At 39.1% G+C, this 22,123-nt stretch overlaps 1 protein-coding gene across 1 annotated transcript; it reads left to right on the forward strand.

The window, feature by feature from the left end:
- Nucleotides 1-328: 328 nt before the first annotated feature.
- On the forward strand, nucleotides 329-14,502 carry LOC121151359 (short-chain dehydrogenase/reductase family 16C member 6-like). The gene is made up of 6 exons (XM_040972702.1): nucleotides 329-649; nucleotides 2,976-3,107; nucleotides 6,380-6,479; nucleotides 7,247-7,391; nucleotides 11,455-11,580; nucleotides 14,376-14,502. The coding sequence occupies exons 1-6, from the start codon at nucleotides 329-331 to the stop codon at nucleotides 14,500-14,502; spliced, it is 951 nt and encodes a 316-aa protein (XP_040828636.1).
- The last annotated feature ends 7,621 nt before the right edge of the window (nucleotides 14,503-22,123 follow it).

The following is a 22,123-nucleotide window of genomic DNA, read 5'->3' on the forward strand; positions in this document are numbered from 1 at the left end:
CTCCTCACAGTAAACTGATGGGGCAGAAACACCTAGTTTTGTTAAGTCAAACGCTAAGAACTTATTTCTCTGTCACACTGACCCAGAAATCTGTGTCCATCCTATGCAGCAGAATGATTCATGCATAAGCAAGTCTTATAAATTGAGGATGTTCTTCTCAACAGAAAACACTCACAATTATTATTTGTGTAACTTAAAAATGCAATGTGTTTTGGCAAATTAATCCTTTGTAGTGAATGATTTACATGTACTGCAATTGTCATGTTGTAAATGGATTTATCAGTTACCTTTTTCCTTATTAGGACACTTGCTTCTTCGCTGAATCAACATGAATGTGATTGTGGACACCATCATATTTTTGGGAAAATTTCTGTACTACTTTTTAGAATCTTTAGTTTACAAGATAATTCCCAAGAACAAAAAGAAAGTCTCTGGAGAGATTGTACTTATCACAGGAGCTGGAAGCGGACTTGGGAGGCTCTTAGCCATACATTTTGCCAAGCTTGGGGCCATTTTAGTTCTCTGGGACATTAATCAAGAAGGCAATATGGAAACATTCAGACTGGTCAAAGAAACAGGTGATGTGAAAGTCTTTGCTTATAAGTGTGACTGTAGCAACAGACAAGAGGTCTACAGAGTTGCTGGTCAGGTAAGCAGATGGGAATTCTTCACTTCTATGGCACAAAATAGGAATCCAGCACACACTTTCCCAAATAAGGAGAGGCACTTGCCATCAGCTTCCCCAGATATCCATGAGTGTCTCACTAGATTCTAAATGTTAAAAATTCAACACAAGAATGGGCATTTGGCTTATAGGATAAGAAGCCTGCATTCCGTAATCATGTATCTAGGTTAAACTATCAGTTCCAACTCCCTTCCCCAACTTCCCACTCATGTAGAACTGAGGAGGCAGAAGATGGCCCAAGTGCTTGGGTCTTTGCCACACATGTGGAGGGAGTTCCCAGCTTCAGGCTTCAGCATGCCCTGGCCTCAATGTGGCAAGTACGCAGGGAACGAACCAGAAGATAGGTACCGTGTATGTGTGTGTGTGTGTGTCTTTCTCTCTACCATTCAAAAATCTGCATGTATAATACACATATATGTTCATAATATTTCCAGAATTTGACTTTGTGATTTCCAGTGTAACACAATGCTAGCAGGAATTTGATCGGCCTTCAGTATTCAGTCTTGCCCAACTGCTTTTGCAAATGACTAATTCATCACCAGGAGTTGTCAAAAACTGAGCCTAGTCCTGGCTTGATGCCTTATTGTTTGTGTAATCTTTACCACATAACTTGCCCTTTCTAAATCCCAAGAGCTCCATCTGACTCTCCCACATGGGCAACAGAAACTCCTATACTGGTGCCATCATCTGCTGCTTCTCAGGCACATTAGCAGGAAGCTGGATTAAAATAAGAGTAGTTTGAACTATAACAACACTGTGACACAGGACTTGAGCATTCTGAGCAGTGGTTTAATGTGAACCACCATGCTGGCCCCAGGGGTCCATGGGTCCATATGCCCCTGTCTTTTTGGTCTGGGAGTGAGCACTGGCTCACACTGATGACTTCACCAAACTAAGTGGCTGTCCTGCTCTAAATGTCAACCTCCCCAATATTTTCTTCTGTCCTGCTTCTCTCCAGAGTAACAGAGTTTAATCCACCTAATCCTTCAGCCCAGCGATATTAGCTCTTCCTTTTGCCATCCGTTCCCTTCTATTACATCAGCAGTAGCATTTACTGAATCTCTATAAATGCTGTCATCTGGCAAGCTCAACACATACCAATGCCTAGATCAGGAGTTAGAAAAACAAGTCAGGGCAGGTAATGCTTCCTGTTTGGAAACAAAGAAATGTACGATGTGCCAGTGAAATGATTCACATCAGGACAAAATTTCTGAAGTGTTCAAATTGATATTTAAACACCCTTCATACTTTGCCCCTGAGTGTACTTTATCAATGTCATCACATAGTTACAGTCTGAGACAGAATGAAAGAGAAATAGCTCTCCAGTGTTTCCAGGAGCAGACTTTTCTCTGAGTAGGGCTTGTGGCATATTATGCATTAGGCAAGCAGGCAATCTGCTCAATTCCAGAGGAAAGATGGAAAGTCAACAATGAGGTATCAGGAAGCAGCATAGCAATAGCACTGCTGTGCGACCCAGGGAAGCACAGATTACAGATGATAATTAGACATGTGGCAGTCCAATGGACACACAGATCACAGTTAACACGCAGTGTACCATATATGTTTTTTATGCATTTGGGCTGAATACTGGACTTGAAGGAAGATGTGCTCCTACCACATGCTCATGAAGGAAAGAGGGAGATGGCAACTATACAAGTAGCCATCAGAGGGCCCAGCATGTAGCTAGTGGCTAAAGTCCTCTCCTTGCATGCGCTGGGATCCCATACAGGCACCAGTTCTAATCCCAGAGGTCCTGCTTCCCATCCAGCTCCCTGCCTATGGCCTGGGAAAGCAGTCGAGGACAGCCCAAAGCCTTGGAACCCTGTACCTGTGTGGGAGATCTGGAAGAAGCACCTGTTTCCTGGCTTTGGGTTGGCTCAGCTGCCGCCACTATGACTACTTTGGTAGTGAATCAATGGACAGAAGATCTTGCTCTCTGTCTCTCCTCTTCTCTGTGTATCTGCCTTTCCAATAAAAATAAACAGATCTTTAAAAAAGAAGAAGTAGCTATCAGAACCTACACTATTAAGAGAAAACCTGATTCCACCTGAGGCATCAAAGCAGACAGTGTATCCAGACATTACCACCAGCAGTGAAACCCCACAAGGAAAAGAGCTGCCCTAACACAAGTAGTAAGGAAAACACTGTGCAATACACAGCAAGTCATTGCCACACAGAAGTCATGATTCTGTAAGCAAAACTACCTTTAGTGTTAAAGAAACTATCTGAATAAGATAAGAAAAAAATGACAGACCATAACTGACTTAATACTTGTTTCTCTTCTGTCCAGGTCAGAAAAGAAGTTGGTGATGTGACTATTCTTATTAACAACGCTGGCATCGTAACAGGAAAGCCTTTTCTGGACATTCCAGATCACCTAGTGGAAAAATCGTTCCTTGTCAATGCCTTCGCTCATTTCTGGGTAATCTCTCTCTCTCTTACATCCTTAAGTGTGAAGGGTCTGTGTGTATGTGTAAATCGCCATTCTTCATGTCATCTGCATTTGGGAGTTTTCTGCTGAACGATGGACGGGGATTCACCCCTACCGTGTTTCACTTGCCTGACCTTGTCTTATTCCAAATCCTCAGGGAATTTCCTTCACTTTACCTTTCCCAGTGTTGAGTGGTGGAATTAAAAAGCTAAGTTGATTTTGCTATACATTTTTTTAAAATCTATAGATAGATTTTTTTTGGTAGTACATACTTTACATAAAATTTTCCCACATTTTCCATTAGTCCCTCATATTAGTCTGTCCAGAAATCTGTCCACCAAAAATAGAAAGCTATGGGTGAGGCAAACAGTAGCTATATAAGGGAGATTTAAATTGTTATGAGCGAGAGGAGCTTGTGCAGAGAGCAAAGACTGCTTTCAGGGTAGCGGTGTATGTGCCCGTGTGGAATGCAGGGAATGAGAGGCAGGCGTAAGAATAACACTCCACATCTGTAGAGTGCTTATAGGATCTCCATGTGGTTGCAAATTATTGTTTATAATTAAAATTTTCACTTATCTGAAATTTTTATTCACTCATGTTCTTGATTTGAAAGGCAGACACTCAGTGAGCCAGAAAAAGAGAGCGGGACCCCATCATTTACTGGTTCACTTGCTTACACATCCCCAACAACCACATCTGTCTCATCAAGAACATTAAAATTATAATTCGCTTTGCCATCACATTGCTAGCTAAGGTTTTCTGCACTAAGCTTACCATCTCACATGAAGTTTTACAACAAAATAAACAAAACTCTACTTAGATGCTCAAATGTATTCTCTTTGAGTTTTAAATTCTTCAGAAGTTTATAGATAGCCAAAGACTTATACATTTTCCAACTCAGCAGTACCCTAAAATGTTGAAATGTAGTTGATACTACAAAGTCATTTAAGTTGATGCAATTGGTAATTTGTGAAATTACAAATGCCAACATTTTGTTTTGTAGTAAACTCATCTTTTGCTATAACTGAACTGAATGCTTGTTTTAATTTTTCATAACCCAAAATGTTTTGGGGAAACAAAGATGATGTCTCTGACCTATAGGCCAGTGTGGAAAAACTTAGGAAGTTCGTTAATTAGATTTTGCCACAAGTGTTACATGAATAAGATAAAACAAAATTTAGCAGATCTGATGCCCCTTTGCACTACATCTCACAGGTGATAGAGTCAGGAAAAAGTTGTTCATCATGAAAGTCAGACTGCTTTACAGACTTAGTCTGATTAGGAGTGATGTGTACACTTGGATCCATATGTAATATATTAAAGTATTAAAAAATAAATTACAGAAGTTAAAAGACATTTTGACAGCAAATTGCTAAGTTGACATTTATATTCCGTTGTCTTCACTTTAATAGTATATATCCACTTAGAAGCACAAATGATGGGTTTCTAGAACCAATTTACTTTTCAATGCATCCTAAAAACGTTCTCCATTGATACATAGGATTTCAAAACCACATTTTAATGTAGTAGTCCCCCTCATCCAGGGATTCAATTTTCACAGTCCAAAGCAATGAATTGAAAATTCCAAAAATAAACAATTCATACTTTTAAATTTTGTACCATTCTGGGTATGCAGTCTCATGTCATCATGCATCATCTGAGACATGAATCGGCTCTAGCATGGGTGGCAGGAGCCCAATTACTTGAGCTGTTCCCATGGTTTGCATGGACAGGAAGCTAGAATGCAGAGCAGAGCTGGGAACTGAATTTACACCTTTGAATATGGGATATCGATAGCCCAAGTGGTATTTTAACCACTATGACAAACAAGAATTCCTAAAGCTCCTTTATGTTTATTTATTAATTTTATTTATTTGAGAGGTATCCATGTTCAGCTCAGCAATTCTTTTTTTAAGACTTACTTTGTTTTTATTTGAAAAATAAACTTATAGAAAGAAGGAGAGAGGCAGAGACTTTCCATATGCTGATTCACTCCTCAATGGCCACAATAGGTGGAACTGAGTCAATTTAAAACCATGAGCCAGAACCCTGCTACAGATCACCCATGAGGATGCAGGGACCCAAGTACTTGGACCATCCTCCACTGCTTTTGCAGGCCATAAGCAGACAGCTGGACCTGAGGTGGAGCTGCTGAGACATGAACTGGTACCTTTATGAAATGCCAGCACCACAGGGGGAAGCTTAGCCTACAACACCATGGTACTAGTCTCTAGCAACTCTGAAAAATGTTAATGGAACATAAAAGACTTTCAAAGCTGAGATGCCATTCTTGGTTCCAGTGACTGTTCCCTGTATGTAAGTACATCTGGACTTCTGCAGGTGACCAATTCTCAGCAGATTTGTCAAAACTCCAAATGCAAGCTTCTGCCTTTGTTAAAAATAAGAAGTCTCATAGAAACAGACTATGAGTATTGTCGGAGTTTTATTAGATTTGTTTATAATGGGACCAGTGAAATGACATAGCTGACAAAACAACAGTATGAGAAACATCATATACAGTTAATGGAAAGAATGCTGAACTAAGACTGCTGGACTCTTACCTCTGGAACCAAGCTTTTATAATGAACAAAACTCCACACTTACTAGTTTTCTACATGCTAACTTACCCTTTTACAACATTATGAAATGTCTTGGTTCCAATGACTACTGGTCAAATAAAGTTAGAATTATTCGTTCCACAAGAAACAGGTGGACAGGATAGCGGATGAATGAGTATAATTTACCAAAGTATCTAAAAGCTAAGTCATGAAGATAATTCAAAAGCACTTTACTTACCAGTCTGTGTTTACTCTACATTGATGCTACTTCTTTTTGAGCAATTTCTCCCATCCCACTAGTCCAAATGTATGAGGGCAGATTTTATTTACAATACAGACAGGCAGGTAAAAGCAATTGAGTTTTAATGCAAACTGCTAAAAATCACATGTACAAGCTCAGAATCCCAGAAAAAGTTATATTAAATTCTTTCATCAACTATAAATATAAAATTCATTTTATACAATTAGTATAATTTACTTCAAAGGCAAGTACATCAAATAATGTTTTTTTATAGAGTGAAAAAAATGAAACCTAAGCTCCTTGGGAACAGTAATTACAAGATGTCCACTTTTGCACTGTCATAAAATCTACCACAGCATAAATGTTAAATAAACATCTCTTAAAAGGACTACTAAATTTATATGATACTGAACAAGTATTTACCAGTGAATTAAATATTAAAGCAGTCCATTTCTATCTTCCAGACTTGCAAGGCTTTCCTTCCTGCCATGATTAAACTCAACCGTGGACACTTGGTCTGTATTTCGAGTGTTGCAGGGTTAGTTGGTATCAAGGGACTCTCAGGTGAGTGCTGTGTTCATCAGAAGCCTTATTCTGTTCAGTCCACGACTTTGGAAGTTAGAACTTTTCCAAGGTAGAGAAGTTCTTGTATCACGATTGTATCTGTGGAGCATTTGACTTTATCTTCAAAGCCAGAATACCCTCCCTTTCAATTCCTTTTTTTTTTTTCAAAAGATTTATCTATTTTTATTGAAAAGTCAGATATATAGAGAGGAGGAAAGACAGAGAGGAAGATCTTCTGTCCACTGATACACTTCCCAAATGGCCGCAATGGCCATAGCTGAGCCGATCTGAAACCAGGAGCCAGGTGCTTATTTCAGGTCATCCATGCGAGTGCAGGGTGCCAAAGCTTTGGACCATCCTGGACTGCTTTTCCAGGCCACAAGCAGGGAGCTGAACAGGAAGCAGGGCCACCAGGATTAGAGTATGGGATGCTGGCACGTGGAAAGTAAGGATTTTAGCCGCTAGTCTACAGCACCGAGCCCCCTCAATTCCCTATTTTTAATGGCAGTGGTATGAAAAGATAAAAGAATGAACGTATTGGCTCATGGTGGTCTTAGGTTAAGAGACACTGGAAATAATTTCCATCTTTATGTTGGGTTCATATTGTGGTGACAGAGGTGTGGAGTATTTGGTCATCTAAATGACTTCGATGGTGATGCCTTTGTCCCCAACGACAAGCTGAAGAAAAGGAAGGGAGATTCAGTTCTTAAAAAGACCCCATAGTTCACTTGTCCAACTTCAATTCATTGATCTCCACTCTGTTACAGATTATTCTGCAAGCAAATTTGCAGCATTAGGCTTTGCTGAGTCTCTCTTTCTGGAATTAACTATGCAAAAAAAAACTGAAATTAAAACCACCATCGTCTGCCCATATCTCATGAAAACTGGGATGTTTGATGGCTGCACATCCAAGTAAGTCAACTCTGACCGTAAATTTTGCTCCCATAATAAGTTTTCAATGTCTGTCCATTATCATTTGATCATATTGAATCTTGAAATACAAGTAAACAAAAGAAATAATTAGAATGTCTAATTAAGTAAAAGAAGAAAATTTAATGTGTATTAAGTCAGAAGAGTTACTTAATTAAAAAATAGTGTGTCAATTTTATATTGTGGTTAAGACTTAAACTGAAAAAAACAAATCAGAATATTAAAATACAACATAGAATAATGTATTGAGAAAACATTAAATTGTTTATCATTGTAGCATAAAATATAAATAACACCAAAAACAAAACATATTATGAAGTTTATTAATATGTGAAGGGAAATATCACAGCGACATTTTGGTATAATGTTTAATTTGGCTAAAAAAGTCTAATTTGGGATCCAAGTAAAATAGTAGGCCTTTTATATAGGTAGATAATCAACAAAGCTGATTGAAAAGTTTAAACTTCATGGAAACATAAGTTAATCTTCACGATTGTTAAAAGAAGGAATGGCATGACCCAGATAATATGAATCATCTATATTGCATTGGATACATACTGCTTCCTTTGCTGGTACCTGATAGTCTCTCAGTCTTCCAGGATGGAGAGCTGTTCTGCATGGTTTGGCAGCAGAAAAACACTGGCAGACCCCGTTTTCCACAGCTCCACACATTAGAATGTCTTCATTGTGTAAACAGCCTCAACCAGGCAGTGCTTATTCTCACCACTAACTAGCTTTCTACTGTGAAGCAACTGCTCCAGTAAGAGCAGCAGTCAAGTGGCAGGTTCCATCTCCCGCAGCTTTCTAATCCAGAGTATCTGTTTAGATAGATTTAGCAGATAGTTAATATCAGCAGGTTCATTTTCCCAGGGACTGGGCTGTAGAAGGTCTGTCCTGGTGGTCACGACTGTTTCTGCCATCCTCAATTCCAATCTTCACACCCTAAACGACAGGGGTTATTGGCATAGAATAGCAGGTGAAGAGTGCATGTCTCGTCACCCTTACCTCCTGCTTCAAGGCACAGAGGTTCTGCCTCAAAAATTACCATCTCTCTGCCCCTGCCACAGGACCTGACTTAAATTAGATAAGACCCCAAACCAGAATATTGGCAAAAGGAATAACACAACTAGCTATCAAGTTATGAAGTTTTGCAGGCTGAGTGTGATATGAGTAAAATTAGGCCAGCAAGAAGCTTATGATAAGAAAAAGGACAGTAAAAATTGGGACCCAAATAATGTATGAAATATTTTACATAGGTAGCTAATCAACATAAAACTATATATATAAGACAATAAAACCGTAATCAACCCCAATGAACACTCATTCTCTGAGGAATGACCCTTCTGTGCTACATACAGACAGTAAAAAGTACAGACAGACTTTGCTGAACTCGTCCAACTATGTCATAAACAACCATAACAAGCCCCACAGGAAACTACCGTGTCTAACTGTTAAAATACAATATCCCAAATTTGTACTATTTTATTAAAAATATGAGCTATATAAAATATAAAGAAGATGTAACTCAAAAAGGAATAAAATATAGGCAATAGGAATCACATTTAAGTGGGCCCAATGTTTGGCATGGCAGACACATTCCAAGGAGTAATTATAAATACATTCAAAGTCTGAGGAAAATTCATATTTACAAAAATAAAAAGAAGGTGTGATAGTATCTCATCAAATATCAGTTGAAGAACATATAAAGAAAAATAGATTTGGCCATAGAGAACAAATGTAAATGAAAAATTCACTAAAGCATGTTAAAAGTAGATGCGAACTGACTATAGAAACAACGAATAAACCTGAGGACAGATGAATAGAGGATATGCAAGCAGAAAACAAAAAAAGGAAAAGCAAAATGAGTAAAAGTGAACAAAACCTCAGGAAAATTTGAAGCACAGTTAAACATAGAAGCATGTACACTGAGGCATCTTAGAAGTGGAGAATACTGAGAAAGAAGCTTAAAACTGTTAGGTTATATACTCAAGAAATGCAGTGAATTCCAGGTAAAACAAACACAAGGGAGAGATCACGCTCAACATTGGAAGACAAAACAGAGAGAAGCCTTGACAGCACAAGGAAAAAGAAAACTCCCCCTGTGTACAAGGCAACCATCTAAAGACACAAGCAAAGCCAAAGGGCAAAGGAAGGACATTCAAAATGCTGAAAGTAAAAAGAAAAAGAAACTGTGGACTAAGAATCTTCCAGCAAAACTGTATTTCAAAAAGGAAGGCCAAAACGGACAAGTCATGAATAGGATATTCATGGCTAGTATCCTATGAGAGATACACAAGGAAGTTCTTCAGGATGACAGCAAGCAACAGCAGGGAGTGATCTGAATCTGCACGGGGGAGCAAAGAATCACAGCAAGTGTCGGTGAGGCTGCAGAGAAACCGCACCTCGCACACACAGCAGGTGTGTAAGTCAGCACAGCTGCCTTGGCAAACGGTTTACCAGTTCCTCAAAATGTTAAACACGCCTAGAGAAATAAAAGAGAAATGAAAATGCACATTTTCACCAAAACTGGTACACAGATGTTTGTCCAGATCCATTCATGACAGCTAAAAAGTAGACTCTAACTCCGTGTCAAGTAACAGACAAAATGTGACATATTTACATAAGATGTAAAAATTCACAGAAATCAACAAAAGCATTCTGTGAGAAGAAATTAACAATATGCAATTTACAACAACAAAGTGTTACATATTTTCTTATTATCAGCAAATTGGTACTAAACATGCATAAGATCAGCAATTACTTCTAATAAATATAAATACATGTAGTTATATCGAATATTTACATTTTTTACATTTCTTTACTTCTTTGTTTCAAATATTGTGACTAAAATAACAATATTAGTAAGGATTGATAATATAGTGATTAAGTGTTTTTAAAAGAAGGAATATAATGAGTCAGGATGAGATAGCAGGGTAATGGCAAAGACACTGAAGTTAAATGATGACTTTTTTGCAAAGATTTATTTATTTGAAAGTCAGAGTGACAGAGAGAGACATAGACACAGAGAGAGACCTCCCATTCAATGGCTTACTCCCCAGATGTCCGCAATAACTAGGCCTGGATCAGGCCAAAACCAGGAGCCAGGAGCTACATTCCGGTCTCCCACAGTGGTGGCAGGACCCCAAGTACTTGGGCTATATTCCACTGCTTTCTCAGGTAAGCGAAGGGCCGGATTAAAAGCAAAGTAGCTGGGATTTGAAACAGTGCTCTCATACTGGATTCCGGCATATTAAGAGGAAATTTAGCTTGCATCACCACACCATCCCCTACTGATGACTTACAAACATGGGGTTCCTAAGCATGTAAAAGGCTAAAAAGAAAGCCTCCAGGAAAAAAAAAATGGCAATAATGGTAGAGGATGAAAGATACAATGATTTGTATATTTTATGTTTTTATGAATGTTGGAGACTCTCAAGCTGTAGGGCTAAACAAGTTTTAGGAAAGGATAATATGAAGCCTGCCTACTTGCCAGCATTCAGTTATGGAAAATTGACCAGAGTCCAAGAATCAGTGGAGATAAACAGAGTGTTTCACAGATTACTGAGTTTCAAGTCATTGAGAAGAGGCGCATGAAAGTATAAAATGTTGAAGTAAAATCTCATGGGACTTTCTTTGTATGCTCATCCATTTCAACTGCTATTGAGCCCACAAACATCTGTATCTTCTTACTATTTGAAAATGATACATTAAAGACACTCAAGAAATAATCTTTGGTAAGCTACTATTTTAAATAGTATTTTTAAATAATTAGCTTTTTCATAGCATCCAATTATATGATGTTTGGAAAGAGAGATTGAAGAAAGAGGAAAAAAAAACCCTAAAATCCATTACTTTCATCTGTCCAGATCATTAATTAAGCAAAAGTTGAAAACAAGGAATCCACTCCAAGAAACTATGTATTCCAGCACTGGTTCCAATATTTAAATGTTGTGTGACTACTTACATCTCATTGTTATGATCCCATTCTGAAATGTAATAATGGATGCTAACACACTGGTGATACATTTTGTTATTGCTATTCCAGGTATTCATTTCTATTACCCTCACTGGAACCAGAATATGTGGCCAAAAAAGTTTTAGATGCCATCTTAGAAGAACGAGTTTACATAATTATACCCAAATTTGCATATGTGGCCTTGATCCTTAAACAGTAAGTTAATAATGACCTCATTATTATTTTGGTTATTGTGAATAGGCTGCCAGTAAATGCTACTTCCTTTGCTGAGAAAGCAGCCTATATTTTCTAAATGAAAACAAAAAATTCTAATGATGCAAGGGTAATTTGTTACACTATTGCTAACTGTCTTGACTACTCCTGATATTGACAAAAATTCAGCAAGAATTTAATCATTGCAAAAACATACTTCCTTTAACACGAAAACAATGAATCCCTTTATTATTTGGGGCTTTTAATTTTTCTTTCATGAAGAAGTTTGTGTTTTTTTTTTCTTCTTTTAAGATTTATTTTTATTAGAAAGGCAGATTTACAGAGAGAAGGAGATAAGAGATAAAGATCTTCCATCCACCGGTTCACTCTGGCCAAAACAGCAGGAGTTGGAGCTGATCTGAAGCCAGGAGCCTGGAGTTTCTTCAGGGTCTCCCACATGGGTGCAAGGTCCACAATTTTAGGTCACCCTCTACTGTTTTCCCAAGCCACAAGTAGGGAAGTGGATGGGGAGTAGAGCACTGGAGACACAAACTGGCACCCAAATGGTATACTGGCATATGCAAGTAGCTACTGAGCCATCGCACCAGACCCTGAGTTTTTGTTTTCAGTTAACTACTCCATTTCACTAATGTAGAGTCAAATGTAGAGACTAATGACTGAAATGAAGGACAAAATACTTGAGTGTGCTGTAACAAAAATATTGAAAGAATTTGGTAAGTTGCTCAATTCATTTTGTGAAAGCCTCTGTAACTTCATACAAGGCCCAAACTATGAATTCCAAAATGTTAACAGATGGATTCAGCCCAAAGAGCATATGTTGCCTTTATAAAGTGCCTGCTAAGTACCTGACAAAATGGTGACAACTTGACCTGAAACTGATCACAACTAAGGCATCTTAGTAAAGCTTAAAGAGACTTTGTGTTTTGTTTTGCTTTTTGTCTTGTTTTGTTTTATTCTGCTCTGCTTTTCATGGATAAACTGCTAAAACCTGCTAGTCCTAAATTTCAAACCAAAGTTTGTAATCTGACTATACACCTTAATCCTTTATTTCTCTTAATATAAATGCAGGCTGAGTATTCTCTCTCTGAAATGCTTGGGACCTGAAGAATTTAGAATTTAGGATTTTTGTGTGATTTTGAAATATTTGCATAGAGATAATGAAATATGTTAGGGATGGAGCCCAAATCTAATCATGCATACATTTGTGTTTAACGTACATTTAATATACATAATCTGAAGGTAATTTATGCAAAAGCTTTAGTACATATGGAATTTGTTTTCCTTTTATAGTTGACATATCATAGCTGCACACGTGGGATATAAGGCAATATTTCAAAACATGTGCTCAATGCATAATAATCAGATCAGTGTTATTTGCACATCCATCATCTTAAATGTTTTTCTTTGTGTTGATAGCATGCACTTCACTAGCTATTTTGGATTATCCAATTAATAGTTGTCAACCACAGTTATCCTACTGTGCAACAGAACATGAGAAGTTATTCCTGCTACCCAACTGCATCCCCGTACCCATCCCCTCTCCATTCACCAACACCACCTCCACATCATTCCCCAGTTTTGGTAACCCCTATTCAATCTGTACCATGAAATCAATTTTTTAACTTTCACATAGAAATGAGAACATGTGGTAGTTTCACCTGTGTGAAATAACAGGATTTCACTCTTTTTATGAATGAGTGGTATTCCAATGTGTTTATATACCACATTTGTCTCAATCCATTTATTCGTCAGTGAACACCTTAACTTGATTCGTTGTCTCTTATTATTATCTTTGCACCTGCATTTTGACTACAATGAGGTTATGTTTGAATTCTTTACTTGTTTTGTCATGTCAGTAATCAAGGCGTTTCTAATTTGGAAACATTTCCAATTCAGGATTTTAAGATTAGATTAGAAATTCTAAACCTGACCTTATAGAACAGGAAAGCACAGGCAGAGAATCCCCAAGACAGAATTCATTTGTTGTTAAATACAGTACTTTCTGGGCTATTTGCAACTTTTCAGTGTCTTTCCTGTCATTAGCTACCTTGATTGCTGAGCTGGGTTGACGTCCCTCATTGTCCCCTCCCTTTATACCCATCCCTGCTTTCTTTTAACTTTCATCACACCATATGCACTGAACAGCATGTCTGCTCCCCGAGGACAAAATGTGGTTTTCCAGTTTTTGTTTGTTTTTCTGTTTCATACCCTGGCCTAGACAGAATCAAACATAAAGTAGACATGTGATACATAGAAACTCATATTAGCTAGCTTGAACTGAATGGAATAATACTGGTGGAAGCAGAACTGAGATGGGGAAACAACCTCTGACTTCAAGGATGCAAGCTGATGGTTCTCACTGTTGAATGTACATTGGAATTGCCTAGAGGACAAATCAATCTACTGATCTTTAGAGACTGTGTTTTGGCTGATTTAATTCTCTTTCTAGTTTTTGTTACTGTGTCTTAGTCTGGAAAGTAAAGATGTCATGATCTTTTCCACAAAATTCAGATGCTGTGCCATATGGGTTGATTGTGGTGTGAACATTAGGACTTTTTAAATACCCAGGGGCGAATGTGAAAGGAAAGCCTGTAGACTGAAAATGTCGGCAGCACTCGGGTGTACCATAGCAGTCCTCTGTCCTCTCCTTCCATTAAATAACACACGCACGGCACAGATCATACCACAGACTTCGTGTAGTTTGCCTTTCATCCTTACCAGATAGTCTTTTTGACTTGTCTTAAAGGATCCTAATTTTGTTCTCTGCTTTTCCCTAGAATAATCTCTACAAAAATGATGATAGCCCTTGGTGAGTACCTAGGAGCAGACACATTCATGGCTTCTTTCAAAGGGAGAGAGAAGGCAAATGAACTTCAATCTGAACCTGAGAGAAAACACCAATAGCTTAAGCTTCCAATGCAGTAACCAAATAAAAAATGTTCTAACAATAGCCTATTTGGAATTCCTCATCATGCTGAAAGCACTCTGGTCTACCAAGAAAGCACTCTGAACATGTTCTGGTCTATTGCATTGCTAAGTTACTGTTATTTTTTCCGATAAGATTCCATAAGCACTCCCCTTTGCCCCCCCATTTCCTCTCCCTTTGTTTCCTCCCATATTATTACAATAGTATAGTCCTTCAGCAACAGTCACAAGTCCAGCATTCTACTGTTTGGTATATTATGGCACTGTAGGTATAGACAGTGTCTACCAAGGATTACTGAAGCTTTCCAAAGGGGAAGCCTTTATTCCCTAAATGCAGTTTACACTAAGCATGCAAATTGTCTATCTGGTTTTCCCACCATTTTTTGTTTGCTAAATGAGGACATTACAGTCCTTCCAATGGGTTCTGAAAATAATTGTTGAATCATATAATATGAACTTACCCTAACTTAATTTTAGAACAGTGCATAATACTTTGGAAAAAGAGGTAAGTAGGAATCGATGTGCTGACCCAAAAGCTGCCACCTGTGACTTGTTCATGTCTTGGTTATTCTAGTTCCAATCCAGCAAGTAGGTAATGTAAGTTAAGTAATGTACCTAACAATATCTCAAAAAAGATGGCCTAAATTCTTGGGCCCCTCCACCCACTTGGAAAGGAGACCAGGATAGTTTTACGTTCCTAGGTCCAGCTTGGCTTGGCCTAGCTCTGGCCATTGCAGCCATCTGAGAAGTGAATTAACAAATGGACAATTTCTCTCTCTCTCTCTCTCTCTCTCTCTCTCTCTCTCTCACACACTTTAACTGCATTTCAAATAAATTAATAAACTTTTAAAAAAAAAAAATGGGTCCAGTCTCACAGCAGATCAGGTTACGCACCTGATCTTCCAATCCTAGCTGTTCCACTTCTGATCCAGATCCCTGCTAATGTGCCTAGGAAGATGACCCAAGTTTTGGGGCCCTGGCACCCACATGGAAGACCCAGCTGAGGCTCCTGGCTTCAGCCTGACCCAGCCCCAGCCATTGTGGTTCTTTGGAGAGTGAACCAGTGGAGAGAACAAGTCTCGCTTTCTATGACTCAGTCTTACAAATAAGTAAATGCACTTTTCTAAAAATATATGCAATATATCATGACCTTATAGATTTCTTAAGTTGATCATTTTTCAGTATCAAATTTAAAAACACACATCAATTTTACAGTCAAGAAAAATGTTTACCTCACAAATGTTTGCCTTCATAAAGTGAAGGCTTGCTTGTATTACCTAACACGTCCTGCTAAAGTTATATAATCACATCAAGGCCGTTAGTGAGACTAAAACTGCTTATGGAATAAAATAAGTTTGTAACTTGCCACTTTAATTTGTGTCTACATGGGTCAAATAATCCTTAAGCCCTTTATTTCACAGGGAAAACAATGTACACATTAGGCTTTATACACTATGGGATGAGAAAAAAATGTTATTTTCATCATTTATTCAGTGAGGTATTTGAATACATGACATAAACCACCTTTTTGACATTAATGCTCAGAAGAACAGGCATCCCACATGCCAACCACCAGAACACCTTCTAGGGTTGGAATGGTTCTGGAGCTTCAACAACCAAACATTTGTCTGGCTTTGCCCCTGTCAAATTCACCAGATGGTGGGTAATGGTAAAATCAAACCTGAATTCCAGGTAAATTGATCTGGGCTTTTTTCTTTGCTACCATGTGTTAGTCTAATAAGCAAGGCTACCAAGATATTTATTCATAAGTATTTATTCAGTTAACTGAAGAACGGAATGCTCATTATGAAAGCTCCATTATTTTGGAGCTTTTTTCCATTAATATTCCTGCCTTTAATCAAAGAAAGCAGTTTAACCTGAGACAGCAACACAAGAGGAAACATTTTGATCCACTAAGGAAATAAAACTTTCTAAACAAGCAATAATTGTAAGGAAATAACACTTGGCTTTAATAGTTTTGTTTCTAAAATTTTGCCACCTCTCTTCCTTCTTAAACTGAGTATTCAGGCACTGCCTTTTCCTTGATCCCGCTAGTGAATGAAGTTTTGTCTAACTAGGCTAATATACAGTAGTTGATGTGAGGGGTCATTTATCTCTAAATAAATAGATCCATAATCCCACACTCAAGTGGACCAGATGATCTGTCAGTTTCACTTCAATCAGCCACAAATATTGCTTGAGATTTCTGAAGTTGGCCTGGGGTGGGCATTTGGCTCAACAGTTAAAATACCACTTGTGGCCCAGTCATCCCTGCCTACCGCATACTTGGTCCTCATGCACTCCTAAACAGAACGACCCCCGGTAACCCCCAATAGGCCCACCCCCAGCCTCAGCCGCTGCACAAGCCGGTATGTGCATCAGACTGATCCAGTCTGTCCCGCATCCTATTTGGCTCTCATACACCTCAGTGGATGTTGGCACCCAGCTCAGCCTGACCAATTTTACACACCAGCTGGTGGCATTGCCTGCCCAGCCAGGCCCACCCTCAATGCTAGCTAGTTCCCATGCTCACCTGTGGGAGCTATAGCCCATTAGAAAAGTTCCCACATCCATTGGTTGTAGATGGAAGCTTGCTCTATCTATCTATCTATCTATCTATCTATCTATCTATCTATCTATCTATATCTATCTATCTATCTATCTATCTATCTATCTATCTACCATTCAAATAAATTAAGTTGGGCTTGTCTTATTTTTAATGGCACTGCCTGAGGAGAATTTTTGACAATATACATATTCATTTATTCATTACATAGACACTGTATACTTACCATTTATAGCCCTAGAAATAAAGCAATTAATAAAATATGCACTAAATAAGGTAAGCTTCCATCTACTAGTTAATTCCACAAATTTCCAAAATAATAGGGGCTTGGCTAGGACAAAGCCAGAAACCCTGGAACTCACCCTGAGTCTCCCATGTAGGTGACAAATGGGTCAGCACCAATTGCCTCCCAGGTTCATATAACCAGGAAGCAGGAATTAGAAGCAGAACCGAAACTTGAACCCAAGTACTCTGATTTTTGATGCAAACATCACAAGTGGCAATTGAGATGCTGGACTCTATGCTTGGTATACACTTGCAATGAAAGAATCTTGACTGAATTTGAAATGTAATACAGCAACAAGGTGTAGGAATCCACCATGGAGGGAGGGTATGCGGAGGGGTTGGGGAAATTCCAGAGCCTATGAAACTATGTCTCATAATGCAATGTAACTGATACAAAAAATAAATAATTTTCAAACTTAAAAAAAACATTGTCATAAACAAAAATTCATGCTTTAATTATTTTTGTTGTTTTTAATGTCACAAAATAATGCATGACACGCAAAAAGTCAAAAAATACAGAAACATCGAAACATAGGGAGACCCCTTCATGCCCTGACCCTCCAGAGGCAACCAGTATAAACACTTTGATGTCCAATCATTTGCATGTGTATGGCACGTGCTCAGCTATCACACCCACGGCTGTGTGCACACATACATTCATAAATAGAACCTCCATGAAGCAATGCTGGTCTTCTTTTTCACTTACCATGTCCAGATCATTCCCTGCAAACAAATCGAGTTTTAACTCCACTGTTTTTCTCAGCTTCATACAATTTTACTATATAACTATACCACAATTCATGAAATAGACATGCATTTAAGCAGTTTTTGAGTTTTTGCTGTTAGAACAACCTTCAACAAAACGTTTTTCTGTCCAAGTGTCAATATTTCCTAGCTGTGAAATAGTTGTCAAAATGCATGATTGCTATCACCTGATTGCTATCCATAGCCTACATCAACTTAAACTCCATGACTTAAGAGAATTCTATAGAAAGAGAAAGGGGGAAAGATTGGGTTGGTACAATGCCTATGTACCAGCCCAACCAAGCCTGGATTCTCATTTCATTTTTTAATATGTGGAGACAGATGGATGAAAAGATCAGACTATTCGTTTTCAATTTGTTTTTATTTGAAAGCCAGTGAAATTTCACATCTTTTCTGATATTTTTTTAATCTGTAAATTTTGCACTTTGTCCAAGTCCCATTTTCTGAGTCTTATTCAAATTGATTTTTAGAAATACTAAACATTATGACTAATTACTAATGGATAATTCTTCACACAAAAAAAAATTCTTCACAGCCTATAACTTACCATTTTAGTGTGCTTAAAATATTTTCTTGTTATCCAAAGGCTCACATTTTTATAATCAAATTGATAGTTTATGCTTTCTGAGTATTTTTTCCTTGTCTAGTCCCAACTTACAAACCACATTTCCTATATTTTATCTCAACACATCACTGACTTGTTTTCTAAATGAACATTCAGATTCTCTCTGGATGCCCTACTTGCACACTCTGTGTTATTTACCGACCTGGAGCTTCTGTGCAGAAGAGCGACCCATTTTCATAGCATCTTCCTCAGCTGTGTCTCCAAAAGGTATTTTTTTACTCTGGTGGCTGGGAACAGGATCCATCCACTCATTGCTAGTCAGTACTCCCTGGTAGTCCCTTTTGTCACTGTCATGATTTCAATAGCAGTTTTTGTTCCATGGGAATTTTGGAAGAGGATGGAGTACAAATGCTTAATCTTATTCTGCCATCAGGTATGGGAATGCCCAGGTACATTTTGTCCTCAATGACATTTTTCTTATGAAATCAAAAACATATATAGGGCCCAGCGCGGTGGCGCAGTGGTTAAGGTCCTCGCCTTGCACGCCTGGGATCCCATATGGGCGCCGGTTCTATCCCAGCAGCCCCGCTTCCCTTCCAGCTCCCTGCCTGTGGCAGTCCAGGACAGCCCAAAGCTTTGGGACCCTGCACCCGCGTGGGAGACCCAGAAGAGGCTCCTGGCTTCGGACCGGCATAGCATTGGCCGTTGCGCTCACTTGGGGAGTGAATCATCGGACGGAAGATCTTCCTCTCTGCCTCTCCTCTCTGTATATATCCGCCTTTCCAATAAAAAAATAATAAAAATAAAAATAAAAATTTAAAAAAACATATATAACATAAAACCTGGAAAACAAAAAAATAGGAACAACAGAAAACTACGTCAACCCAACTTTCACTGTTCCATAAATTTTTTAAAATAAGTTCAGATATTGGTGAATATATTTTTCAGTATTTTCAATATACCTAAATCAATTTTTCATAGAAAACTTGGACCAGAGCTTATACTGACTTTGATACTATGTTTTTGCAATTCATAGCAGGTGAGTAATGTTTTTCATGCCCTTGATTAACGTAAGTTTATAAATGTGACTCCAGACTACTCTACTTGTACAAACCTCTTAGAAATTAATTATATGGCTTGTTTCACTATTATACCTTACCTCCTAAAGAGGTGATGCATTCATAGGATTCAAAGGAGTGAAAAATTGCTTTCTCTTCCTTAGCTTGTGATGACCCAGTTTGTTTTTCTGAAGGCAGCAAACAAAACCTGATTCTTTGGAGAAGCTAAAATCCTGTGGGTGGAACTGGGTCAGAAAGCACCTCTCTCACTCCTTGTTCCCAGAATTACATAATTGACACTACTCCTCTAGGAACATGTTTCATTTTCTTATTTCAATATTTGTCCATTTCAAAGACAAGAAACTTTAGTATGTGTGTCTTTGACGCTAAGACCTATGAAACCAAGACGTGGTTATCTCATTTTTTGATGCATTTATTTAGCCACTGTAAATTTTTTTATCTTCAACTGTCCATTCCTAGCCTTCATTCAAAAGGAATTTAAAATTCCTTCTAGGACAGGAATTGTAGAATAGCTGATTAAACCATTGCCTGCAATGCCAACATCCCATATGGGCACAGGTTCAAGTCCTGACTGCTCCACTTCTGATGCAGCTTTCTGCTAGTGTGCCTGGAAAAGCAGTGGGAGATGGCCCAACACCTACAAACACGTAGGAGACCCAGCAGAAGCTCCTAGCTCCCAGCCTCTGATTTATCCAGGTCTAGCCATTGTGACCACTTGAAGAGTGTACAAATGAGCTCTCTCTCTGCCCTTCTTTCCCTGTAATTCTGCCTTTCAAATAAATCAGAAAATGTGAAAATCAATAACTCTTTTAAAGCCCTTTAGTTTTGGGGTTTATGGATCCTCTGCCTTCCTGCACATCAAGTTGAAGATGGGCATCTCCGCACAGCAGGGTCTCTAGACACTTCACCTGTATCCACAATGCATCTCTTCACCTGTATCCACAATGCATCTCTTCACCTGTATCCACAATGCATCTCTTCACCTGTATCCACAATGCATCTCTTCACCTGTATCCACAATGCATCTCTTCACCTGTATCCACAATGCATCTCTTCACCTGTATCCACAATGCATCTCTTCACCTGTATCCACAATGCATCTGACTCTGTCTACACCCCATATTTAGTATTGGGGAAATTTCCAGTAACACTCAACATTGCTTTCTTGAGGCTCACCCTGCACTTCCAATCAGAAAGAAGAGTACCAACTCAGAGCTACGCTCAAGAGTCACGCAGTTGATGAAAGTGGAGTCTTCCAAGGCCCAGCCACCTGAACTCTTTGCAGACAGACTGGATGATGTGTGGGGTCCTCATCCAACAAGCCCGGCTGTGTTCTCTCTTTCAGGTGTTGTGAGCCACCCGCCTCAGTCCAGGTCATCTCCTCCAGTCTGGAAGGCCCTTCCAACTCAGCTACCCCTTTTCATTCATGCTGGTTAGGTGTCCTCCTTAGGGACTCCCGGCAGCACCTGAGCTGTGTGCATCACTCACCCTGTGCAGTTCCTGAATGACTCTCCCAGTGCCTCTTAGGAGCTCTGCAGATCCTTGCACAGTGAGTGCCCCTGGGTGACCATGGCAGACCAGAAATCAGTGCACACACCCCTGCCTCACCCACCCTCCCAGAGGCCAGTTACTCAAATGCTCCCACAGGGCAGAGGGCCCCTTCAACACAGCCCTCAGCTGTGCCCATTCTTTCTGGCATGTACTGCCTACCTACTTGTTCTCTCACGCAAAGAACAAATGTCTGTATACCCCTAAATGCAACCCAGACATAGACAGATGGAATTCCAGATCCAAGCTTGTCTTGACTTCCCATTCTCCCTTCAGCACCCTGTGGTTCTTTGTCACTCCTACTCCTTATGCCATCCATCAAACTCCACCCTCTATTGTAAGTATTCCCAAGGGGACCGCTGCTTACATGAGATCATTTGCTAATTTTATTCATGGATGCTTATCTTTGTCCTTTCTTTCTTGACAGCTCTCTCATTGCTATGTCTTCAGAATCTTGGTGTGCAGTGCTGTTCAGCAAATATAGGTTAGGTTGCAGCATAACTTGCCTTTTCCTCTTTTTAATTGCCCAACTTCATCTCAGAACAAATTTCGTTCTCACCCTTAGTCTGGCCACCCTCCAGCACCCTCACCTCCTGCCACTCCTGCCAGCAGCCACCCACGGCCTCCCAGGTGGATACTAAGACCACACCCACACCCACAAACCTTCCCTCCCCCCTCCCGGAAGGAAAACTGTTGACTTTGGATCCCAAGAGGAGACATTAGATGTAGCTGGAGAAGTTGGGTCCCTTGCTGCTGCCGGCCACTCTCCCTTCCTGATCCCCGCGCCTGTCT

Source organism: Ochotona curzoniae, unplaced genomic scaffold, assembly GCF_017591425.1.
Source record: "Ochotona curzoniae isolate NIBS_2020 unplaced genomic scaffold, NIBS_Ocur_1.0 contig_2318, whole genome shotgun sequence".
Lineage (NCBI taxonomy): Eukaryota > Metazoa > Chordata > Mammalia > Lagomorpha > Ochotonidae > Ochotona > Ochotona curzoniae.